We start from the raw sequence: 26,745 nt of genomic DNA on the forward strand, positions 1-26,745 counted from the left end.
AATGTCTACATATCCCTACGAATGAGTAACTAAACGTCCGACCAACTCAATGAATGAAAAACCAACTGACCCAAAGAATGAATAAGAATACAGTGTAGAGTATAAAAGAAAATAGACAGACTATGCACCTTCATATTTCTGTCCCTCCACATACTTTTTTGTACCCATTAGCCGAAAGGCATTCCGGGAGTATTTTATTCATGACATTTTTAAATAAACTGGCCACCTATAATGCAATGTCAGCAATATTTATTATAATAACCCATACATGTCGACCCTTCATTAGTGCCCTACCTTATTACAGACCAATTCAGGACCTTATTGGTCACCCCGTGCCCGAATACATCTCAATGTTCATCCTACAAAGTCCCATCACAAGGGAGAAATACAAATAAATATATTTTTCTGTGCCAGTATTGAAACGGCTGTACGCCGTATGGACCTGAAAACGCAATTTTCCTGCACAAGAAGACGGGGTAAACCGTATGGGTTCACACGGTATGCTAATGCTTCGTCATACACTTTTAATTATTGAAGGGTTTCTCTGTTATTCAACAACTACTCTTCGGTCACGATTAATATACCAATTATAAACTCTTCGTTTTGAAAGTTGTTTTAAAAATCTTAAATGTAATTCTCATCAGGCCCCGCGGTGTGCAGTGCAATCTCAAAACATTCTCTGCTCCGCCCCTCTCTTTTTACGTGCTCTGAATAAGGGCCCTTGGCCGAAACGTCGCGTCTAAGGATTGTCTGAGTGAGTCCAGTGAACGAATTTAAACGGGTGACCCCCGTGACCTCCCTCCGCCCACTGCCGCCACCGCCCCTCCCCCCTCCCCTCTAGCACCCCCCACCCCCGCTCGTGACGTCACCGCCTCTTCGCCGCCGCCTCCAGTCAAAATGGCGGCTCCCAATGACTACTTTAGCGTCGGGAGCCAGGTGGCGTGCGTGACGTGCCTCGGGCAGAAGATCCACGGCGAGGTGCTCGCCTTCGACTACCACTCCAAGATGCTCACCCTCAGTATCCATTCTCCGTCGCGCCGCGGTGTTTCGCCGTCGTACGTTTTGAGCCGGTCGGGTGTCGAGGCCTAGTCGGCCGCCGCGAGGCCTCGAAGAACACCGCGCTTGCCTAGATGCCTCGACCCGGGGAGGAGGAGGGACGGAGGGGGAGGAGGAGGGAGGAGGGAGGGGGGTGCGCCGCGACCTCGCCCGCTCTGCGCTCGTTGCCCGAATGTTTCAAACAAAAAAAAACCTCTCGACGTGGTCACTGTCGGGCGTTGCTTGGTCCGGCGATGCCTGCGAGTTGATCTCGGGAGGGCTTTGGGGCGGTGTTTGTGGTGGTCTTTTTGTGGTTGGCGCGTGTCCCCTTATAAAATGCTTCTTCGGTGTGTTCACGTACAGTTGGCAGCTTGGATGTTAAGTGGTCAGTATTTTTTTGTGTTAAAGGACGCTTTCAAGTCACGTAAATGTAGGTGTGTGTTCACACCATTTGGTATACGTTGTCTTTAATGATAAAGTAATCGTAGGTTGGATACGTTGCTTAAAGAAAGTTTAATCTTATGCCCGATATGGCCACTATCGATAAAGGTGAAAAAAACCACAATCTTGTGCCACATTCAAGCCGAGGTTTAATTGTACGAACAATTGTTTTGCAATATTCTTTTAAAACGGTAACAAAAAACTGTTGCAGGCGAATCCATTCATATGTTGTATGCAATAGTCCACGGGATATTGCTTCGGGCCGGCAGTACGTGTACCGTAATGCTTAAAGTTGCCTTGTGAGAGTAACGTTACGTGGCATTTAAACCATACACACACTACAACCATTGCCCTGTAGGTCACAAATACCGTAGTTTTGTGGCCACGTTACGTTTTGATGTGGCCTCAGGTTATGCCTCTCTGCACATATTTTTGTTACCGGAACGAGGATAAAATGCGCAACAGGAAACATTTTGAGGTTGCTGGTTTATTTCCCACGTGTTTGTGTAAGGGCGAGGATTGCGGGCACGAGTTGTGCGTCTCGTCGCTGTTTTTATCTAATTTGAAGGCCGAACTGGGTTCAGGCGGAGGTCAAGACTTTGGGGTTGAAGTTCAATGCGGAAGATTGTTCTCTCTTTGTGGAGAGAGCCGTGTTCGGCGGCTTAATGTGTGTGTCAATGGCGTATGGATTCTGTACGTGCAAAGCCCGTTGGTCAATCCATTCGCCGTGTGAGGGTTATAACTCGCACCATAATTGAACATACTTCACCGCACTGGTCATTTCGGGTTTTGTGAAGGTGGAGGGGTTAGTTCAGAGAAGAGCAGTGGATTTTGCTGCACGGCCCCACTGCCTGTTTATAATTTATTTCGCACATGGTCACATCCAAGTCTGGGCTCAAAGCTGCTTAACTTTACATCTATGACAAGATTGGACTCATTCAGGGTCATTTGTTGACTGACGAGCGTAGTTTTAGTCTGGTTGTGACAACTAACTGATCACAGCGACATTCAGTCTGTCTGAACTTCTTTTGCACCGTACATAGCCAACCGTGCTTTTGAAGGGTGCATTGTCTGAAGACAATTCAGGACTCCTGAGAAAAGCCTCTTGTGACTCAATGGAGCATTTCCTGGAAAATGCAATTACTGTACACTATTCGTGAAAATCTTAACTGGTTTGGCACAAGCGTTCTGTACTAAAACGTTTCCAAAAATGAACTGCCTCATTAAAGTTGGGTTTCAATTACAAAATTACGAAGTTTTAACAAGTTGGCTTGGGTTTATATGACCAGTTAAAAAAAAATCTGCCTAAATCCGCTTTATTCTCCTGTGTGAAAAAAATGGACTTTTATGGTCCCAATAGGCCAACCAGGTTGTTTATATAAAATAAAGTGAAGATCTATCTTTTGTTGTAGAGGAGCAATCAGCAGTGAGCTGTACCCACTTTCTGCGAGGTTTAGCGTCACACTAGTGGTGGGGATTATATATTTGTCAGCGTTTAGTATGATCCTTAAAGCACCTGCGATTCGCACGGTTGGCTCTGTATGGTGCGAACGAAGTTGACATACATGCAGAACTTTGTTTCGGTTGGGCTTGTGTTATGGGTGAAACTAATCAACTTCAACGTGATTATTTTGGTCAATTCTCAAATGTTGCTTGTGTCCTAGTTCTAAGTATCGACTTGCTGTATTAATTTAGAAAATGTAGTGTGTGCCGAGCATCATTATAGTTGTAAATTTAATCAGCTATATTTTCAGGAATGCTCATCAACTAGAGTGTGGAGTTGAGTTTGTACTGTTTCCAAAACACCCACAAGGCGTGGGCAGGTCGCCATCGTCCAGCAGTGGATTGACAAAGAGTACTGTGCATGTTCCAGAGCAGCTGCATTGTACATCTTATTGTATATATGTTGAACTTCTTTAGCACTGTACGTAGCCAACCGTGCTCATCGAAAGTGCGAGGGAAGGACAACAAACTATGCACAAAAAGCACTTCTAAAGTAATGAGTTTTCAATCTACATTTAAAAGTGCACAGCTCACGTGGCTTCCTAATATCGGAAGGAAAAGTGTTTCTAGCCAGCCACAGAAGCACATTTGAAAGCGTGCTATGCGGTTACTCTCTTTCTTCGTTGGCTAGCCATGTGCAAAAGGTTGACGTCTTACGATCTTTCCAGTCCTTTAATAATACATCGGCAATAACGTACGGCGAGGATTGACAAAAAAAAGACTGCATTGCAACGGCGTCTTGGTCGATGGCTAACGAACGTGTTTGACTCCTTAACTCGGCCGGTACCCCAGAATGCCCGTCGTCGAGTGGCAAGGTGGGCGTGTGCGACGTGCTGCTCCTCAACCTGGCGCTCGTCTCCGAGGTGGACATCCTCGCCGAGAGCAGCGAGCCGCCCCCCGTGCTCACGTCGCTCAACACCAACAAGGTGCGTGCATGCCTGTGTGCGTATTTCTTGTGGGGAGCGATAGTGTAGCGGTTGGTACACTGCGCTACGTACCCGGCGACCCGGGTTCCATTCCCGCTTGTGTGCAACATCGGTGACGAATATCTGAACTGGTCTTGCGCCTCTCCGAGGTCAACTCGGCCTCAAATGAGTACCTGGTGCCATGTATAAACATTGCCACTGGGGAGACAAAGGCGTCGTGCGTGGTGCTGGCCACCCACTCCCATGCGTACCGTTTCGGCCTTCATAGGTGCTCGCAATAGCACTTGCCCCAACAATCTGTTAAGGCTATATGGGGATCTTTGTCATGGGGAGCAGTAGTTTAGCGGTTGGCGCAACGTGCTGCGAACCTGAACTGATGCTGCCCCAGCCCTAGGTAACCTCAGCCTTAGGAGTAACTGGTGCGCTATGTCCAAAATATCAGCACTTGTGCACAGTGCCAGCTTTCATAGGTGTTTGCTAACAGCAGTTGCCACAATAGTCTATAAAGGATACAATGGGGAGAGAGGGGTCTTCGTGTGTCCCTATAGGTGTGTAGGAGTGTTTGTCAGTGTGTGTAAGGATATGATTTTGGAGGTGTGTAGGCATGGAAGATTGTAGCACAGGTGGTACATTTTCCATTCATCTCGGTTAGCTAATCCATAATACGTGGATCTGTCCCTTAACCTGCTAGCTAGCAATCGACACTTAACATGGCCTCAAAATGCACGTAGGCTGGCACAAATGCTGTGGTGATATCACAGTCGCTTCGTAGCGCATGACGGCTGTTGTGTGTATGGTGGGGAGCGGTGGAGCAGTGGTTAAGGCACTACACAATTAACCTGACGACCTCTGCTCAATTCCCTGCTGTGGCTAACATCAGTAGCTAGTGATATTTGAACCTGTCCTGGGTCGTCTGAGCTTTAAATGAGTGGCTGGTGCGGTGTGTAAACTTGAGCGCTCGGGAGACAAAGGTGACCCGGCATGGTGCTGGCCACACCACCAGCATCGTGCGCCATGCCGGCCTTGATAGATGTCGGCTACACTAAAGCACATGCTGAAGCTGAGGTTCGTTTTGTTTTTACAATAAACACATTGTTTTCCTTTTCTCCAAATAGTTTTCCAGTTGTGCTGCCATCAACATTGAATTGTTGACTCCATTCGAACAGATTTGGTGGCAAGCAAACAGACTGAGCGGTGAACTCACCGAGCTACCGGCAACTCATCCGCCCATATCGATACCCGACGGAAAGTCCTGTGCGTCCACCCGTCCCTCTTGCGTTTCCAGTGTTTTATCTTTTTATGCTTTTGTTGTTTGTGCAATAGGGGGGTGGGGGGGGGCATGCCTATAATGGGATTCTTCAGCTATTATATTTCCTGTGGGCTACGCGATAAAGCTAACTTCCATGTGCCGGAGGGCATCGTGGCATTTCACGTGAAGTTTTAACCTCGTCGCGTTGGCGTTTACAGATGTCATGTGGTGTCGTGACATCATAACGTGTCTTTTTATTTCTCCCTTTAATCTCACAAGTTTTTGTAAACTCTCGCCTACGGCTCTCTCATCTCTTATCTCGTGTGTATCTCGCTTTCATCTCACTAATCCGTTGTCTTTCTCCGTATCTCAGTGAAGTCATATGTTTTTAGTGAGTTGCTCCAGGAATCTTCAAGTGGCCAGATGTGGTTGGTCCGTAGTCCGCCAGATGAATAATGATGGCTTATGATATCAAGCGAATCAGAATGAGAACCCTCACAGCTAGAAGTGTGACTGGATGTCAGAGTGGTCTTAGAAGCTGACGTCATAGGACTACTTCTGAGGTTACTTCGGTGAGCTTCTTAAGCCACAGTAAAGGCACCCCCCATCCCCCTGTGGTGTGTGCCCTGTAACGAGTCAACTGCATGGTAGTGAAGCTGAAATGTGTAATCCACAGAGCTTGAATATCCAATTTCAGTGATCCGTTTTTGTGCAGCCATGAGAACAGTTTAATCACGGGCAGCCGTAACCCGGATTTGAACCCCTTCAGTAGTGCCGGCTTAATTGCTCTGATGTGCCCCCCTCTGTGCCACCCAGTGACTTGGGGATGTACATTTCATACTTTGTGGAGGACACAGGGTAGTTAAAACACAACCAAGGCAGTTGAGTCAATTATCCTCTTGGGGGATTTGGTTGTCATTTAATTATCAATTCGCCATTGCATGAAAATTTATTTGACAAAGAAACATAAATATAAACATTTAGGCTCAGGTTAAATGTGAAGTGTTTTAAGGTCTCGATAAGATTATAATGAAAACGTGAACCCTTCTTGCTCACACGTTGACTTCAAAACTGGTCTCCCAAAATAGAGACGCGCAAACCAAATTGGAGGTGGCTCATTTGCATGAATGAATGTTCCTGAGAAAACTGGGCCAGAACTTGTGAGAATCTGGGTTTCATTCTTGGGTCAGCCATCTGAGACTAAAACCAGGATCTTAAGTGAAGTGAGTTAATGGTGTCAGCCCAGTCAGCTGTTCAACCCCTCCGATGTGATTATCTTATAATGATTCACCACAGCTAGTGCTCAACTCAAAAACTTTACTCGAACAGATCCATTGTATATATGTTGAACTTCTTTTTCACCGTACGTAGCTGAACGTGCTAATCGGAGGTGCGGGGGAAGGACAACAAACTAAACACGAAAAGCAGTTATAAAAAAAAATCAGCTTTCAATTCAGAATAATGCCAATAATTAAACAAATCCATGAGTCATTCTATTAATCTCTTTTGCTGGAAGGCTTTGAATGAGGGATGATGGCTACAGGGTATTGTGGATTTTCCAGGAGCTTGTGCTGAATTCAGATGACTCTCTATTGTTAGAGGGTTTTTCTTCAATATTTTGCAGAGGCAGATAACGAGATTGTGAACGGTAAAGCGAAATGCGTTGCAACACTGACGTGTAGTGCACATTGCTGCTCAGCTTGCAGAGTATAGAACTTTGGGTGTGAATATGGACACATGGACATCAAAGACCTGGACTTAGTTAAATAGCACAACATCATCTTCAAGCGTCACGGAGAATATTAATCACAAATTCAATAATGCCTCGCATACATATTTTTGTCCCTACACGTAAAATATAAAAGTTATATTTTTTTACCATCTCATCGAGCCTCATCAGTATTGTTTCAACAACCAAACTCTTGACAAGTTTTGACATCCATTGTCTCATCAGCAGAGTCGGGCTTGCTTTAGCCAATGCTGATGAACTGCCGGATGTTTATAGGCGAAGACCCTTGCTGTTATGTATGGGGCCTAGTTCGACACAACTATTTTAATTACACAGCGGCTGAGGTTACAGTTTACCTTGTGATAGCAATTCACAGCGAGTGACACGAATACAGTTGTAATTGAACCCAGGTCTATTACAACAACAAGGCACGTAATGATCCACCATCAATTAAAACCCGTGCAGAACAAGATTCGATCAGGTTTAGCAGTAACATAGTGCCGTCTAAATGCCGACATATCAAGGCTCTGCATAGGGGACCAGTGGTGGGTGCATTTATTTTAGGGAGGGGGCAGTCAAGATCTAGGCAGAGGAGAAGGAAAGTCTTGAGCCTCTACGTGAACATGGGCAGGGAGTATTTGGGATACTGTAGGGAAATATATGTTTATGTTAATTATATGCAGATGTATTTAAGACGATGGAATTAAAGCGATAGACCAGTCAAGATGAATGATATGTAAAGGAATGAGTTCTTGAATTGAATCGGGACCTCCTTCCCCTCCACCCTATGAATTGTGACGATGAAACTCATTTCATGGCAAGGAAGGTTGAATAGTTGAATATGTAATAGGTGTGTAAATGATCCTGTTTGTCGATTAGTATCGATTCCTTCGCTCACAGTGTATCAATCTTGCGCTGCTAAGAATAATTGCGTTTAATTTCTTGTAAATCGTATGCAAATGATTCGCTCGCATGTCGGGCGACCGGAGCAAACAAAACTGCTAACGCGACGGAAGCGAAGCCAAGCCGATCGGGACACGTGTGAGAGAACCGCAATCGGCTCTAGAATTAAATCACGACTGAATCGTAAACATCAAACAATCTAACCGCTGAGTGGGGTTGATGGATCATTGCCCGCCGATAAAAAAAAAAATTACACCGCGGATTTTTCAATTGTGATTATTCACAGAGCAGTCATTGCCCGCTTCCAGCAGACTGGACATCTGTGACAGACAACTTTATACCTCATCGGATTCCTCCCAGTATGAATAGAGATTCTGATTCTGACTAATGCCCTAGGTGGTCGCTCATGCAAAAGAGATTTGTGTAAATCCTGCTCATTGAGTTCTTGCCTGGTAACATCTGACGGCAGTGTTGAGGTACACCTCTGTGTGTGGGGAGCAGTTGTGTAGCGGTTAGCGTGCTGCCCTACGAACCCGGCGACCCGAGTTCGATTCCCGCTCACGGCCAACACCGGTGACGATTACCTGAACCGGCCCTGGGCCTCCCCTATGTCGACTCGGCCTAAAACGAGTACCTAGTGTGGTGTGTAAACTTCAGCACTGAGGAGACAAAGACGACCGGGCGTGGTGCTGGCCACTCACCCGCTTGTGTGCCGTGTCGGCCTTCACAAGTGCTACTTCCTAACAGCACTTTCCCCAACAGTCTGTTAAGGCTATACAAGGGGTTATTTGTCTTTGGGACACCTCTGTGGACCAGCACGGTAGCGTCAGAATGCGTCGGTGCCGTGCGCCGCACCCAAACCCCGTGCCGTTTTGTTCCGCTCATGTTGTGTCGTTTTCCGGGCAGCTCTCAAGCCGGGTGCACAGCGAGGTGGAGGAGAAGTTGAGTCACGCTCACGCCGTGAGCATGGGGGTGTCGCCCGAGGGAATCCTGTTGTTCCAAACGATCCAGAAGACGTGAGTTAGCCGACGCGTCCTCCCTCCCTCTCTCCCTTTTTTTTTTTTTACGATCAGGAGAAAAAAAAACAACACGTTCGGTTATTCGGCATTTTGCTTCATTTTGGCTTTTATGGCCTTCCTCCGTACCTCCCTCCCTCCCTGGTGTCCTCTTCCATCGGGCACCATTGACTTTTGCTTGCGCGTCATCACCGATGTCCTGTATCTCACGGGCTGCAGTAATGTGAGGCAGATGTTAATATTGGGATGATTATTTTTAATTTAATCTACTGAATTACCTAATCGTCCCAAGTCTACGAACAAAACGTGTGTGGTTGTACAGCCGCTTGTCAATTCACTGCTTGATCAGGCCTTCCCTACAGTTGTCCATGGACGTATTTGTATGGCTGCGTGGCCCTTAATAGGGGCAAAAGAAATCCACATAGAACAGAATTTGCAGTACGCCTCAACTTGTATGTTTGACTATTTGGCTCAACGCGTTGCCAGCGCATGCCAGCACGTGCCAGTCTAACCGAGGCACTTGCCTCTATCTCTCCAACCTTCTCCACCGTCGCCTCCGTCTCTCCCACCACTGCCCTCTCTCCTCGCTCCACTCATCTCTCTTCTGCTGACATTTTTCTCCATCCACCATCCATCTCCGGCCTGCTTGCCTCTCTGACATCTGTGCCTCTCCCACCTATCTTTCTGTACCACCGCCATCTCTCCCACCACCGCTCTCATTCCCACCGCGTCCTCTCCCCACTGCCATCGTGTGTGCCAGGATCAAGGAATGCAAGTGGAACGAGAAGAACATCATCGTGCTGGAGGACGTGGTCATCTCTCCGCCGTACCGCGTCGAGAACTGCAAAGGCAGAGAAGGGAGCGCACTGACGCACGTGCGCAAAATAGTGAGTGCCGCCCCTTCCTTCCTTCCTCTATCTTCCCCCCTCCTTTCCTTCTTGTCCATCCATCCTTCTTGTCTCGTACCTGTCCTTCAAGGCGCATTTCGCCTCTGGAACAGAGAAGATTGGGCGAGATGGTAAGGAAGACCGTGGTGGCTTGCGATGATTTGTTTTGTTATGGGAGAAGGGAATGATATTTTTTATTGAGCTCGCAGATATTGTCTTTCCCCTCTAAGCTTGCAGAGCAATGCTACCCGTCGTGCTAGAGAATGTCCCACAGAAGCATATTTAATGGAACTGCTCCTGGGATTCCTTTAAAAAGTAACATTCTGATGCCAACACTAGGGGGCTGCACTTCGTCTCAAACCAAAATTAATCTGATGGGGTTTTTTTTTTTATCAACGGTGCCTGGGCTGACACCATCAACTCCACTTCACTTGAGAATCCGGCTCAATCGAGGACTGTGTTTTAACCGAATGACCTCTGCCGTGCCAGCTCAGCATTCTGACCACTAATCCACGCGACCACCTCGTGCCATTTGATTGTTAATTGAATCTATTTCAAGATAAAACATTTTCAGAATCGCAGCCGGACTGCAGTGACCACTCGTGGCACCCGATTGTGTGGTGCGAGGACTATGATGGCTTGTCCGCTGTTGCGCAAGCTGCGTCGTATTGATCCGTCGGGGGGGAAGACCTAGAGAGAAGTCCGTGTGGAGCCTCATTGCCCTGTGGTGCATTTTAGATGCGCGTACGCAAGTGTGGTGGACTTGCTTTCGCACCGCCGCACGTAGCCAGCGGGGCTAATTGGAGGTACGGGGGAACGCCAACAAACTAAACAAAAAAAGCCGTTCTAAAGAAATGAGTTTTCAGTCTAGGTAGGTGTTCCATCTCAGCAAAACCCGCCATCCGCACATTCGCTTCGTTCCGCCTTAAACCATTGCGCCGGTAGCCGAGTCACTACTGTCAAAGTCGTCAGGTCACTAATTACAAGCGAGCAGTGTTTGCTACAGACCTTTGTGAGTCCACTGCTGGATGGAGGGTTCTATGAGATGGGGAAGGTGGGGAGGGAGGGGTGGAGAGCAGCGTGGAGGTGAAACGGAATCGATTCTTGAATGGAATTGCGCACCGCACACAACCTCTCTCCCTCTTCGACTCGGGGCTGTTCACGGAATCTCTTTGGGGGTTTGGGTTATCGTGTCAAGAAGCCTTCATTGCAGCAATGCACCCGTGAAAAAGTTCTTTATTCTTTTGCCGTTCAGGTTGAAAAACACTTCAAGGACGTGGACCAAGCCAAGTCGGGGCAGCCTTTGGCGCAGCAGCAGGCGGCACAGAGAGAAGCCCCGCTGTCGTTATGAACCTCGGGGTTGCTCGTCCCCCCCACCTCTCCCTCCCCACCTGTACCCCCCCTGCCCCGTTCCCCCAACCCCAACCCACCATGCCCCCCTCCCCCCTGCCCTCCAACACCTGCCCAAACGGACAACCACGACTTCGTCCACTCTACCCATGGCCACTCGGCTCTGTCCGAGGTGATGGGGCGATTTAATAAAACAAGCATCAACTGGGATCTCTTAATCGCAGCCCCGCTCCCCCGGTCGCCCCCCCCCCCCCGGTCGTGCCCCCCCCCCCCCACTCCTCTCAGAGAGGTCCCAGAAGAATGAAATAAGTATAAATTAATCCAACATCAGAATAATTACGTTCCAACTTTCCAAATTCCCAAACGTTATGTTTTACAATAAAAATATTCCTCGTTCTTTTTTTTCTCCCCACCCCCCACCCCACCCCACCCCTGTCTTGTTTTTGAATTCTGTTACACTCTTGGCCTTTGATTTGGACAAATTGAGTGCTAGAATTTTCCGTCCCGTCACGTGAGATATGTCGGTCTTCCAAGTCTGATGGCCCCGAGTTGGTGTCGACGCGGACCGCTGTTTTTGTAAATGCCGTCCTCTCGTCTTACCAACTCGATTGGAAATCAGTGTCCCCTGTGGTTTGTCCTCTGTTGAATTCCTCGCAGTGTCGAAATCTAAAACTCGCGAGGAGCGTTTCCTTACACGGCCCACAGGTCCACGCCGAACGCGCTACGCGCAAATTAAATTGTCCTCGGTGGCGATTTCTATTTATGAGCGCGTAATAAAAAAAAATGTATTTTCAATTTTTTTTTCAGTGGGGCTTGGGGGGCGGGGGAAGCGTGGGAGGAGCTGGGGGGGGAGGGCTTTGTGGGGAACAAGTGTACGTCTTGCAGAAATGCCACATTCAGAGTCGGCTCGTGTATTTAATTTAACCCATGAAATGTACTCATTTTAACACTTTGTAATTTTCATTGCCAGTGGACAGATTTAATTGTAAATTATGCATCGGCGGCACACAACAGGACCCGTTCCGAGGAAGCCGGTCTCGGTGAGTGTGGCATCTCCGTGACTCGTCGGTCGGATCATCGATCCGACGATCAAGCCCCCTGGTTTTTGGGGGCTATAGAAAGTGAGAGAAAACAAAATGACGTGAGAAAATATAAAAAATAGAAGACTGACGGAAAAGAAAACCCAACAAATGACGTCTGAGAGCGCGAGTCTTTTGCTGTCGCGCCAGCTCAATTAAATCCAGGGTTAGTCGGCGAATATGTTTGGCGTGTCGTTAACGGAGTCTTAAACGAATGCTCGTTAGAGAACGCCTCTTCCAGAGCACCGCCAGCCGCGCCTGTACCGCCGCCGCTCCCCGGGGTAAAAGTTGCCGACGGCCTGAGAGGGCGCCAGCGCTCCTGGGCAGGTTTTGCTGGAATATTGGGAACGACGGATGGTCGTTGACGGTGCGGAGCGAACGGAGCGTGCGCGCGACCCGCGTTACGGACGGACTGTAGCGCCCGCGCCGCTCGCCACTCCCTCCCTGCCCCCCCCCCCCCAAACCCCCCTCTCTCCGCACCAACCAACCCACACCAACTCCTCAACTTCCAAGCTCTCCCCTCCGCCGCCTTCCCCCCCCACCCACCCACACCCTCAATATGGAAAGATTTCGGTTTATAAATTAAAGATGAGTCTTATAAACGGCTGCTGTTTGTGTGTGTGCACTTCGGTGTCCTGGCCAGCGTTGGAATGTGACGGGCCCGCTCAGGTTTTTGTATGTTCGACGACGCGCAATTTGGTTGTGCCGGGGTTCCTTTGCGGGAGAGTGGGTGACCATAATAGTTTCACCTTCCACCCTCCTTCCCTCCCCGAACCCAAACTCCAGGGTAAATTTTCATTCCGATTTAAAGATCTGTTCCGCTTTTTAACCTCCGGCGGAGGACGTAGCAGTTGCCAGCTGGTGCGGGAGTTCACGTGAACCCGTTACACAATACGTCGTTGGCCTGTTTACAAATTCGTCGTCGTCAGTCAACCCAGGGTGGTGACGTGGCCGAGCAGCAGCGTGTTCTCGCCGCTTGTTGCAGGGGTCTGCGGTTCGAACCCCACGGCTGCCCTGGTTAATGCTGCATTTATACAGACAGCAAAAACCGCGCGCTGCCTCCTTTACAGTGGAAGTTTAAAAATATCCCACGAAATTGAAAAAAAATCGTTACAAGGGGCCTGGCAGCACGATCAAAATTTGCCGCACTTAGAAAAAAATACATTTCCTGCTGGCAGACCGCACATTTGCAGGCCCTTGCTGCGTACGCCGTGCCGCACAGACGGCTGCTACGAGGGCTCCCCTGGGCTAGACTGCATGCAGCAGGGCATTGGAATGGTTGAGAAGTGATGTTTTGCGAGGCGCTTTCTAAGTTGCCGAGACATTGAAGCAAGAGGCACTGTACTATGCAAATCCTCATCTTCCGTACAACGTAAAAATGTTGATGTACAAATCGATGTTTTTCTTTTATGCGACCAATTTGGGTGCCTGTATCGTGAGCAGAGGGAGGGGGCTGGCTCTATCATGTGGCTATTCCAGACCCCGTAATAGGAATGTCTTTGAAATGTGTTTTGCTTTTTTTTTCCTTGCATTCCCATCATTTCACGAGATGAAGGATCCATTCGGAAATATCCCAGAGCCCTGTGTTGGAGAAATTGATTCCTATCGGGCTCCGTGGTGTGAAGTGCTGTCTCCAACTCTAAATTATATCCGATGAAAAAAGAATCTTGCTTTAAGCTTTCCAGCTAAATTCTAATCTTTTTTTGCATTTTTATATCGGCAAAAAAGATCCCACAGATAGAACTGCTCAACCCTAGCTTTTGATACTTTGATATTTGCATTTGCGCTGTTTACCTTTTGGCGTTGTTCGCTGACTGGTGGTGAGACAGGGCTATGAAGTGGGATGCCTCTGGTTTAGGCCAATCAGTTTGAGATGTTGAAACACCCAACTGAAATCTTTTACAAGGAATCGTGTCTGCATTAACCACAATGCTTGTGGTCAGAAAGCAAACAAAAACACTGAATATATGCATTGTCTTGGTTCTTTCGGTAAAGTCACGTAGAAGGGAAATAATTAAAGAACCAAGAAGATGAATCCCTACAGTCACGAATGTTTTAGATCGAAATATATGCGTTCTCTTTGAAACCAATAAATGTCAAAGACAATGCATATAATATAATGTTTTACCACTGTCATTTGGTTAATGCAGATTTGATGCCGTGCAATAGGTGTCTATTTGGTGTTTTAACGTCTTAACACCGATGTATTGAAATTTTAAAGCCACCGTGTAATTGAGGAATGCGTTTAGGTTTTTTTGTTTGTAATGCGTTGCTTGTGCAGCATTTTCAAATAATTTGTGTTGGAGATTGGCAGAGGGTTTTCACAACGCTCCTCCCAATACTTTACTATCTTACCTACGACTACAAGGCAGGCCCCTGAGATGCGAACGTCCGACTTACGAACATCTGCACTTACGAACGAACTTTCCACTTTATTTTTAATCATCCATACTTATGAACCGAACCGCGGAAATGTTTTGTTCAGCAGAGCAATCCGCAAGCCAGAAATCAGGATCCAAGACAATGATGAAATTGGTTTGTTTATTTTCATGTCACGTCATTTTATGCTATAATTACTATACAGTTTTTATTACAGCATTACATGCAAATGTACAATATTTCTTATGAGTTTAAAATAATGCTTCTCGTTTTCGTTGAACGATAACATTTTGCAACACAGACCTGTGTGTACAATTAAATATTGCGTTCTGAGATACGAACAAATCGACTTGCGAATAGGTCTCCGGAACGTAACCCATTCGTAAGTCGAGGACTGCCTGTACTTTACCAAGTAAAGTCCACTGAGTTATCACGTTTTCAGAGGCGACCTGGCCACGCCTAATGACAGCTCATTGAAGTGGCTGATATCATCATCATCACGTGATTTATAGCCGCAGCCCAAAAAAACCTTAACTCTTGTTTGGAAATGTAGAGGTCAAAACCGGAGGACAATACGCACGACCACGAGGAGCGAGAACACGCGGACTTTAAATATACGGCACAGGTGTTGTGAGGCTCTGGGATCGAATAACGACCTCTCCTGTATTCCAGGCGGGCGAGATAACGTCTCGCCATCTGGCCGTCCCGTTAAGTCCTGCAAAGTGACCTTTTAATTATGTACACAGCAAGGGGCGCGGTTTCCCACTGTCATAAGTGTGTATCGTGTGTCAATGAAACCCATATTTGAGAACTCAAATATGAGAACTCAAATATGGGTTTCATTGCAGGTGGCTGAAACCCAGATTCGAATCCAGGATGTAAAACGTTGTCGTCGGCTTGTTACGCTGTTGATGGCGGTGGTGGTAATGAAGGTCATTGTTATTATGGTGATGGTGGTGATGGTAACCCTGGTCTGGTTTGAAACTCGTCATCTCACGACTGCGTGGATCTCTGCTCCTAAACTGACCACATGTCAAAAACAATTTTCTGTCAATCCACACCGACCTTCGCAGTGAAGTATGGTCAATCAAGCCCCATGTCCGACACGGTGGTCATCCAGCAGAGGATTCACACAGTGCTTTAAGTCGTTATTGCGCTACCTTACCACCCCGATGCATCCCAACTAGCAACCCAGCACTCGCCAACACAAGCCCCACCATACATCCAACAGGAAAATAAAAAAAAAACAGATCCCCGGTATAGCCTTTGCAGAATTTTTGGGAAAGTGCTGTTAGCGAGCACCTATGAAGGCCGGTATAGCAGAGAAATGGGTGGGTGGCCAACACCACGCCCGGCCGCCTTTGTCTTCCTAGAGGCGATGTTTTCACATCGCACCAGGTTAGGGTAATCGTCGCTGGGAGTTGGTGGCCGTGAGCTGAGGATCGAACTCGGCTCTCTGGCGGGTTCGTAACGCAGCGCCGTCCCCCACCAAACAAAGACAAAAGATCCCCGTGTAGCCTGTAGCAGACTTGGGGCAAGTGCTGTTAGCGAGCACCGGCACATGAGGAGGGGGCAGGAGACCAGCACCACTCCAAGGCCGCCTTTGTCTCCCTAGCGGCGATGTTTACTACACACACGCACCAGGTACTCATTTGAGGCTGAGCCGATCTAAGGGAGGCCCAGAACCGGTTCAGATAAATCGTCACTGTGTGCTGATGGCCGTGAACGGGAATCGAACCCAGGTCGCCGAGTTCGTAGCGCAGCGTGCTAACCGCTACACTATCGCTCCCCTACTGCATACAGCACACCTCACTAGCCACGTTAACAAACTCACTTCGGTTTAACACGGACTTGTAGGCTTTCACGGCCAATGTTATCCATAATAAGAGGGTTTTTTTCTGGGTTCGATCGCGTAAGTATAAATGTGTCGTTAAACCCGCCACCACCCGACCCAGCTCTGGCTGCCCGGCTGATGCCAGTTGGAAATACTGGCGAAACGTCGTACTCGAATAGTACATGTTGTGGGTCTTACTCGTCACGTATTGGCACGGATTTGTTTACGTGACAAAACCTTCCACCATGTAGTTTGGGTCTTTCGGTAAAGTCACGTGGATAGGTTCAAAGAAAATAACAAAAAAACCACGACGTTTCGATCGCAACACAAGCGGTCGTCATCAGGAAAAGGGGGTTCGCCTCTGAAGGCAAGACTACGATCAAACTTAGTAGTTTTTTTCCCTATTTTCTTTGAACCTATCTTCGTGACTTTACCGAAAGACCCAAATAATTATAAATTCCTGCAGTCACGAAAGCTTTAAGTCGATATTTAAAACCTTACCAATTGGGCCGTGTCGGGTGGTGGCGGGCTTTAACGACACACATTTATAATTTTACGCGAATCTAACTCCCCCTCTGTTACGGAAACTCAACTTAACCCGCAGTTAAACCCCGGAATGCCGAGCACTTCAAACCCAGCCGAGCGCACGCCACCCCATTGCCTCGTGGTGGTCGTCAACCGACCCCGCTCCCCCCCCCCGTCAAACGCGATAGCCAGCCAATGGGGTCCAAGTAACATCACCGGAGCTGGGGGGGGTGGTGTTGAATAAAACCGGCGGGGGTCCCTCGCTGCGTCTCTGCGTGAGCGAGGCGCGGAGCGAGGCGCGGAGATCGAAGGGAGATATCGCGACCTCGTCTCCTGCGTCCCAGGCAGACCACGCCGCAAAAATCACTCGGATAAAACCCAGCACGCAAACAACTAATATCGTCTTTCTCGGGAGTTGTCTTCCGTTATTCACCTGCAGCGCAAACATTAAACAAGCTGCTGCTGCATTGTGGACAAAGATTCCCCGTGTAGTCGTACAGACTGCCGGGGGCTAGCGCAGGAACAGGCGACGGTGTCACCTCGAGAGCTTCAACTCTGGCAACCTCCACCTGAGCGGCCGTCACTCGTGGTACAAAGTAGGGAACAGAAACGTAACGAGACAAAATCACACCTGCTCACCGCGCTTGGTGGCTGGTGGCGGTGGCAGCAGCATCATCAGCAGCAGCAAGCAAGCGGTGACATCCTCGTCCCTGCCAAAGACGATCATTCTCCCGCGTTCGTCCGCTGCCCGTCGAGAGTCGTGGACGGGGACCTCGAAACACTGCGACCAACGATGTACGAGATGGACTCCCTGTCGCCTCCGTCTCCCTCGAGGAGTCTTGTGACGGACGAGGAGGAAGAGGCACCCCTGGGGAGATACCGCAGCCCCTTTGGCGGGACGGCGGTGAGGAAGCGCTCCGGGCTTCGCGGCGACGCGGCCGTGACTCCGGGATGCAAGAAGGGCAAACGAAGCGCCGCTGGCGGTGTCAGCGGATCAATCGGCCATCACCATCAACAGCTGCTGCTGCTACAGACAAACCATCATCAGCTGCCGCAACAGCAGCATCGGCAGGACAGCGACCACCAGCAGCAGCAGCAGCCGCAGCATCATCATCATCAGCAGCAGCAGAATCAAAATGAACCGGAATCGCAAAACCAGCGGTTCGTGGCGAACGTGAGAGAGAGGCAGCGCACGCAGTCGCTCAACGACGCCTTCGCCTCGCTGCGCAAGATCATCCCCACGTTGCCCTCGGACAAGCTGAGCAAGATCCAGACTCTGAAGCTCGCGGCGAGGTACATCGACTTCCTCTACCAAGTGCTGCAGAGCGACGCGGCCGAGGGAAGGGCGCCGGTGCCCAGCTGCAGCTACGCGGCCACGGAGCGCCTCAGCTACGCCTTCTCCGTCTGGAGGATGGAGGGAGCCTGGTCCATGTCAGCGTCGCATTGATGGAGGGTCGTGCTGGTTGGTGGTGGTGAGGAGTGGTGGTGGTGGTGAGCAGTGGTGGTGGTGAGGATTGGTGGTGGTGAGGATTGGTGGTGGTGAGGATTGGCGGTGGTGAGGAGTGGTGGTGGTGAGGATTGGTGGTGGTGAGGATTGGTGGTGGTGAGGATTGGTGGTAGTGGTGGTGAGGATTGGTGGTGGTGAAGATTGGTGTTGGTGAAGATTGGTGGTAGTGGTGGTGGTGAGGATTGGTGGTGATGGTGAGGATTAGTTGTGGTGAGGATTAGTGGTGGTGAAGATTGGTGGTGAGGATTGGTGGTGGTGATAATTGGCGGTGGTGGGGTGGATCGGTGGTGTTGGTGAGGATTGGTGTTGATTGTGAGGATTGCTGAGTGGTGGTGAGGATTGGTGGGTGAGTGGTTACATTGATTTAGGGTGGTGGGTGTGGTAGTGTTGGTTGATGACGGTATTGATGAGTACTGGTGAGGACTGTGCATAGTGAGTGGTGGCGAGGGGTGAGGATGGTGGGTGGTGGTGCTGGTGTTGATCGTGGGAGCCTGTTGAGAACTCCTGCGCGTCGCTTTCTCAATGGAGACCTGGAAGATAGGTTAATCAACTCATCACCATGATCAGCCATGATCCATCTACTGCTGGATGAAGGCCCCCTCGGAACGGCCGCCAACTCTCATGGTCGTGCATTGAAGCGATCCACTTAGGCACCGCACACGAGCTGATTGGATGGGATAATTAATAATAATACCAATAAAATAATAATTGTTAATTGTATGTACGTATACATGTGCACTGCCAGGTCGTGTCTATATTATAACTTCTGGATTGACTGAAGGTCATTGGGTGCATATTGCAATGAGCATTCGCAATGAGGATTTTTTCAGAGTTATTGAATACACTCTGAATCTCAAGATGCTGTCACACTGAACGACAGAGACAGAGAGAGAGAGAATCATTCCGAATTATTCGGAACCTTGAATTTCAGTCTCGGCCACTCGAACCACGGCTTGTCTAGAGGCACAGCCCCGGTTCGTGTTGATCCACTGCTGGATGGAGGCCTCCCCCCACGCTGGGTAGACGGCAATGGGTTCCGAATGGACGTCTGTGAAAAAATAGCTTCGTAAAATTCCTCCAGTATAAATCTTGACTTAAAGCTTTCGTGACTTGCAGGAATTCATATTATTTGGGTCTTTCGGTAAAGTCACGTAGATAGGTTCAACCAAAATAATGATGATGAACACGTTATTTTTTGTTTAATTTTCTTTGAACCCATGTGCGTGACATTACCGAAAGACCCAAAGAATATGAATTCCTGCAGTATAAATAAACGTTTTGATGAAGCATACTTCACCACGCTGGTCAGCGCGCCGTACTGTCCAGAGCAGCTGGAAAACTAATTCGCTGCTTAGCTTCAAGGTTGTGACAAGATGGGGAGCGCTCCGCGGATGTGTGGTCATATTCTCGAAGGGAAGTAGAATTTACGGAACGACAAAGCACCTTGATTTTGATATTAAAATAAATAAATCTAGACGATCGACGATCCAGGACGCACACGCGTTTGATCATATTCCGAACGTCGATTTAAAAAAAAAGAAAACTAAATTCCACTTTTAAACACGTGCCGTGAGGAAAGGTCATTGCCCGAAACGTCGCCGATTATCTACTTTTTTCTTCTTTTAAGACCACACTCGATGCTATTGATGAACATGTTGAATGTTATTGTTGTTTTTTTTAATTGTCATTGTGCAACACTGCCATCGCAGTAGCAGCAGCAGCATCACCAAATAATTTGTTCCAAAGTAAAATAAATATATGCATGCGTGTAAATACAATATATATTAATTGTTAAGCATATATATCCATAATTTGATGGTGATAGCAAATTTACAACTCTTGCCAATCCACTGATGGACGAAGGCTGTCGTGACCATACTTCACCGCGCTGCTAAATGCGAGTTGACGAAGCGGGATGTGAGACCCAGGACTCCGTCAGTCAGATATCACTCGTCGCTGATGTTAGCCGTAGGCTGGGAATCGAACTCAGGCGGGTCGCCTCGTGGGTGGGATCAAGTGTGGGCACTGCCACCTCTGCGGAGACATACTGGCCAGCAGTGGAAGAGTCGGACAGATAACGTCTAGTGGGGACCCCTTCCGCCAGCAGTGAAACGAGCAGGCAAGTTGCAGGGCTGCGCCTTGTATCACTTCAGCTGCCGATGAAATGTTCCTTGTCACGCGCGTGCCTTCGATAATGATCGTGAGAAGTCATCGCGGTCTGAGATTTAATAAACAACTTATTTTTTTTTTTTACTTGTGAATGTTGACAGGAATCGAAATGCTCACGAAAACAAAATATTGCTTTTGTTTTACAAATGTCATCGTGTGTGATTGTGTGTACCACAAACCGCCGAGGTCTCAGCAACGTGTTTGTGTATCATCATTTGCATGCGATTGAGACAATGCAATACGCTTTTATAAATATGTATCGGATTTTAAGTAACCTAACATTCTTTTGAAAGTTCGTGTGCTTTTTGACTCGGGGTATTGCAGCGCGTCAATGAATATCGATTACAAGGCTCACGCTCCGCGCGTGCTCTCGTTTGAAGATATCGATTATTTACGATTTTCACAAAAAAAAAGAGTCCGTGTAGGTTTCACGGTGCGAACACTTAGTACAAAACCAGACAAGCAGAAGAAACGACTAAAATAATCGATTATAGGAAATTATAGGTGGGGAGTGGGACAGTGCATTTGGTTATCGCCAGGGCTTTATTTCAGCGGGCTCGAAAACACCGGCACACCACATCTACCGACTTCCTATTCAGTGAGACATTAAGCTTATCTCCATATATATAATTATTATTACTTTTTACATAGTCGGCATAAATTAGCGGAGTTTAGGACGGTCAAAAAGTTTTGAGAATAAAAAATCCTAAAAAATCAGACGATCTTGCATCGGCCGTTGCCTGAATTTTAAATGGGGTTTTTTTCCTCATGAATGAAATAAAATTCAGATGTATTTATTTTCCTCCTCCTCATGAATGAAATACAATTCAGATGTATTTATTTTTTAGCTTCATGCTGAGGATTTACGATGTTCGAAATAGAGCGAGGTGAGTTGCATTCGTTGTGAACTTTTAATTAGTGCTATTAATAATAACTGTCCATGACAATAATTATTATTTCTAGATTTGAAGCTTTCGTGACTGCAAGGATTCATACTCTTTGGTTTTATTCGGTCAAGTCACGTAGATAAAATAAAATAATATAAAACAAAATAAAAATAAAATCACGACGTTTCGGAGGCAATACAAGCTTCCGTCTTCATGTGGAATAGTCACAGCAAAAGATATGTGTATAGATTGTTATTGCCACAACGACGGTGTTTTATTTTACACAACTCTATCCCTAACGAAGCGATTCGGCGTGGTTGTTCCACAAAACGGAGACTTCTATTCGGAAATCTCCACGTGCTAACAAGAGTCCGGCCAGCGGAAGTCACACATATATATCATAATTATATCTACTATTCGATATTATTCTAGATATGTGTACGAGGATCTTTCTCGGAGAGGTTCTTATCTATGTATACTGCATATAAATGTATACATAATTATATATGTATACGTGCTTTGTGAGAGTGTATATATAATTATACGTATAAACATGGTTTATATAGCATGTATAAGAGCCTCTCCAGAAAGTTCCTTCCCCAATCACATTCCATTGTCTCTGGAACTGTGATCATCTGAGATGGCCGGGAACCTCACGGGTCAGTGCACTGAGCTGGCACCGCTGAAAACGAGCTTCACAGCTCATCGGATTCCTTCAGTATAAAGATTCTGAGCCCGGGTCCGACTCGTCTCCGTGTTAAAGGCCACCTGCTGAGTCAAGCTGTGCTCCGCACAGGGACAGCTACACACGGTAGGGGGGGGGGGGCTTTTGGAAAGAAGACCACGTGTTCAGGAAGTTCAAAGCAACTCAATATTATTATCTGCACGCGCTGCACCAGTCCGATGATGAGTATACATGGCCCACGTGGCGTGACGTGGACGGGGCCGGTTGTGCAGTCTTTGACATTTAGCAGCCAGTGCACGTGCCATCGAGAATTATTTATGTTTAATGATTTATTTTTACTTGCTCAGCTTATTTCCATAAAAATGTTCATGTCCAATGAGGCCTTGGGGGCAGAATAATGGGGGAAATGTTGAGGTTATCGAGCATGGGGAGATTTATTTAAGAAATAAATACAGTCTGTATGTATACTGTATATGTGCATGCATGTTCTAATTTGTGCTCATTTATGCATGCGTTTCATTGCATTGCCAGAGTTCGTGATGTATCGAGTCTTAGTCGACAGTTATTGTCATGGTTGTTTTTAAAGGTTAATGCGGAAGTGACGAGGCTTCATAAATTACTCTTTTTTCATGAATTTAATTCCACCGCAAATGTTACTTTGCAAATAAAGTGAGCATGTCGACGTTATGAGTGTAACGCCCTTGTTGGAATTGCTGTGGATTAGTTACTCATTCACTTCGGCGTGCCACCGTGCATCAGTAAAATAATGCCGGGCTCACGGAATTGAAAAGTGACGCAGCGAAGCACGGAGAGATGTATGCTGGGAATAACGTTGAGAACAGAGAGAGGAATAAGTGGATCAGAGGACAAACGCAGGTTTAAAGGCATCGTCCTTCCGTTCCTCTCTTAAAAGCCCTCACCTCTTCTCTGTTGCCCCCTCCACTCCTTCTCGTCCCTCCCCTTCCCTTACGCCACGGTGGCGAGATGTTAGCTACCTCGCCAGGTAGACAGAAGGTCGTGGGATCGATGCCGACCCTGACGCCTGCTGCTACTGCTGTATATTTGGAGTTTGCGGTGTCTCTCTCCCCGTGGTTGCCAGGATTTTTATCCGGGTGCTCCGGTTTTTCCCTCCACATTTAGGATGGACATCACCACGCGTTTAGAGTGTTTGGCCGCTGTATGTCTCTACGCGATAAGCCGCTTAGTTGAGCTATCATTTGTGGCTAAGTCGCTTCTGAAAAAAGAGCTGTATAGCTCAGTGGGGCTTACCTGGTCAAATAAAACATCGTTTGGTTAACACGCAGCAGGAGGCTTTCGCGACCGATGTCATCCATAACAAATATTTTTTTGGGGTTTTGGGTTAGATATATATAAATGTGTCATTAAAACCCGCCACCACCCAACACAGCCAACACGTAGGGGTTGTCACGTAAACAGAACGTGCCAATTCGTCACTAGTACAGCACACCGGTGTGTTGGAGAGCCAAGCCACAGCATTTACAACCCGAGTACGACGTTTCGGCATGAATTACGACTAGCTTCATCAGGTGGCAGCCAGATTTGTGAAAACGTCTTCCTGTTGTTGGGTTAACCACTTGAAACGAGTGCAGCTACAGCTTGAGTAAGTTTATTCACTCTTATTAAGTTTATTCACTCTTATTAAGTAATTTACTCTTGATTTAAATCTTTCGTGACTGCAGGGATTCATATTCTTGTTTCCTTTCTACGTGACTTTACCGAAAGAACCAATAATATAATTCACTCTTATCGAGTAATTCACTCTTATTAAGTAAGTGTATTCACTCTTATTGATTATCTTCTTTGGTTCTTTCGGTAAAGTCACGTAGAATGAGAATAAAATAATAAATTGATAAAATAAAATAACACAATAATATTGATTAATTCACTCTTATCGAGTAATTCACTCTTATCGAGTAATTCACTCTTATTAAGTAAGCTTATTAACTCTTATTAAGTAATTCACTCTTATTATGTAATTCACTATTATTAAGTAATTCACTCTTATTAAGTAAGTAATTCACTCTTATTAAGTAATTCACTATTATTAAGTAATTCACTCTTATTAAGTAAGTAATTCACTCTTATCAAGTAATTCACTCTTATTAAGTAATTCACTCTCATTAAGTAATTCACTCTTATCAAGTAATTCACTCTTATTAAGTAAGTAATTCACTCTTATCAAGTAATTCACTTTTACTAAGTAATTCACTCTTATTAAGTAAATAAATCTCTCTTATTAAGTAAGTTTATTCACTCTTATTAAGTAAGTTTATTCACTCTTATTAAGTAAGTTTATTAACTTTTATTAAGTAATTTACTCTTATTAAGTAATTCGATCATTAGGTAATTCACTCTTATTACGCAATTCACTCTTATGAAGTAATTCACTCTTATTAAGTAAGTAATTCACTCTTATTAAGTACGTTTATTCACTCTTATTAAGTTTATTCACTATTATTAAGTATTTCACTCTAATTTAGTAAATCACTCTTAATAAGTAATTCACTCTTATCGAGTAATTCACTCTTATTTAGTAATTCACTCTTATTAAGCAATTCACTCTTATTAAGTAAGTAATTCACTCTTATTAAGTAATTCACTCTTATTTAGTAATTCACTCTTATTAAGTAATTCACTCTTATTAAGTAAGTAATTCACTCTTATTTGGCCGAATAAACAAATCGTCGCCACTAAAGATGAATCTACCTCTCGGCCTGATGAAGATAGCTGTAATTACTGGCGAAACGTCGTTCTCAGATTGTTAATGTTGTGGCTTGGCTCTCCAACACACCGGTGTGCTGTAGTAGTACTACTATACGCTACACTATACACTGCTATACACTACACTATACACTACTATACACTACACTATACACTACACCATACACTACTATACACTAGTGCTGTACTCGTGACGAATTGGCACGTTCTGTTTACGTGACAAACCTTACTAGTTGGCTGTGTCGGGTGGTGGCAGGTTTGACGACACATTTATATATTTACACGATCCACCCCCCCTCCAAAAAAACAACAACCTGTATTATGGATCATTCCATTCTGTCGCCGGTTTGTTCAGCTCCGCCATCAAGCGCCTTGGAGCGAAGGCGCGCCACGTAGACATACAAAGAAACAGATGCACGATGCGATGAAGAAACAATGATTGGCGGGCCCCGGGGGCAGGGACACGGCCCGTGGCTCGAGGCAGAAGGGACGGCAGGAGAGGGCCGAGACTGGCGACGGAACGGCAGCCAAGGGAAGGAACTCGCCCGAGAGCACGACGGCCGTAGGGGAGAGATGGCGGGGGTGGGTGACAGAATCCGTCTGGACACCGGTACGACGTGAATGATTATCCATAGGACGGCGAGTTGCGGCGGCGGCGAGACCTTCATCCAGCAGCGATCCATTTGTAGACACCCCGTCAGCTGTCGAAGCGACGTCTTCGCAACGTCCGATGATTGACTGCTTGTGGAGGCGACGTCTCCGAGAGATGCGATACGCGCATTCGGGATTGCCGGGAGACGCGTCGATGCTGCTGGAGAAGATGTTTTTATCTTTGGTGACGGCGAGCTCCACCAGTATAACCATTGGTGGGTTGTACCCGTTATTATAGTGGGGTGTCTCTAAATGGATCGGCACGTATTAAGAGCTGGGAGGTGCGGCTATGTACCCGGCCAGGGACGTGAGGTCAGGAGAGGCAGAGGAGGCAGAGCCTCAACTGTCATACTCCGATGAAAATAGCTGTTACGAAAAGTAAAAAAAATGAAATAAATATAAAAACATTTCCACTGATCTGTGTTATAAATGTAATTTATGTACGATTCCAATCATTTTTAGAGTCAAAATCGCCAAATTTGCGGAGCTCCGCTGCAAATACAGGAAGAGACGAGCGGTGAGGCAGCAACGAGCTCAGCCTCCCCTCTGATTGCACAACCCCTCAGTAACTGGATGGAGCGCAGGCAATAAGCGTGCGCCTGTTACTATCTCTCTGTTTGTCACCAATGTAATGTTTGTAGACCCCTTCATTTCATGTCCTCGCCTTCCATACTCCAGGTAACTTATTTCACGTGTGTGTATAAAGATATTTAGGCTCGCTGGTCTCGTCATGAAACTGCAATGAAAAAGCACCAGGTGAGGCATCTATCACATCTGCCTCACTGAGGGGGACGTGTCTAACACGCCCTCCTCAGTGTGGACACGCCCCCTAATTGAGGCCATGCCCCCCCTCCGTGAGGCCACGCCCCCCTCGGTGTGTGAATCTGGCTTTGACACTCGCCAGTGCCTCCCCAGCCATTGACCTCACCGCACGTCATTGTACCCGGCCAATACCTGAGTTTGACTCCCGGTTCCATGTGACATCTCTGAGCCACTCCCGGGTCCCTTCACCAACCCACTCTTGACCACCGTGGTGAAGTATGGTCAAACACTCCCCCACCTATGATTTCACCTTACAAAACGGTACAAGTTCAAGGGACCTCCTTTGCCAGTACCAAAATTATGAGAATATTTTTTTTCTCCTTTTATCTGGCAACAAAACAGTTGTGTTAAGATGTTAAAACACCAAACTGGAACCTTTTACAAGGAATCACGTCTGCATTAACCACAATACTTGTGGTCAAAATG

General features: G+C 46.9%; 2 protein-coding genes across 3 annotated transcripts; both read left to right on the top strand.

Annotated features, from left to right (window-relative positions):
- Window positions 1-854: 854 nt before the first annotated feature.
- Window positions 855-11,834, top strand: LSM12 (LSM12 homolog). 2 transcript variants are annotated; one of them, XM_032957041.2, is made up of 6 exons: window positions 855-1,018; window positions 3,772-3,905; window positions 5,072-5,159; window positions 8,693-8,802; window positions 9,563-9,689; window positions 10,945-11,834. In XM_032957041.2, exons 1-6 carry the CDS (start codon window positions 898-900, stop codon window positions 10,947-10,949), a joined length of 585 nt encoding a protein of 194 aa, XP_032812932.1. In that variant the 5' UTR covers window positions 855-897; the 3' UTR covers window positions 10,950-11,834. The 2 variants fall into 2 exon arrangements, with proteins under 2 accessions (XP_032812932.1, XP_032812931.1); XM_032957040.2 differs by lacking the exon at window positions 5,072-5,159 and having other exon boundaries at window positions 856-1,018.
- A 3,722-nt stretch (window positions 11,835-15,556) lies between these two features.
- LOC103091686 (uncharacterized) lies at window positions 15,557-22,800 on the top strand. The gene has a single exon (XM_032957038.2). It carries the CDS (start codon window positions 17,650-17,652, stop codon window positions 18,301-18,303), a length of 654 nt encoding a protein of 217 aa, XP_032812929.1. The 5' UTR covers window positions 15,557-17,649; the 3' UTR covers window positions 18,304-22,800.
- The last annotated feature ends 3,945 nt before the right edge of the window (window positions 22,801-26,745 follow it).

Source organism: Petromyzon marinus, chromosome 19 (genome assembly GCF_048934315.1).
Source record: "Petromyzon marinus isolate PM22_M1 ecotype Great Lakes invasive population chromosome 19, UKy_Petmar_22M1.pri1.0, whole genome shotgun sequence".
Taxonomy (NCBI): Eukaryota; Metazoa; Chordata; class Hyperoartia; order Petromyzontiformes; family Petromyzontidae; genus Petromyzon; species Petromyzon marinus.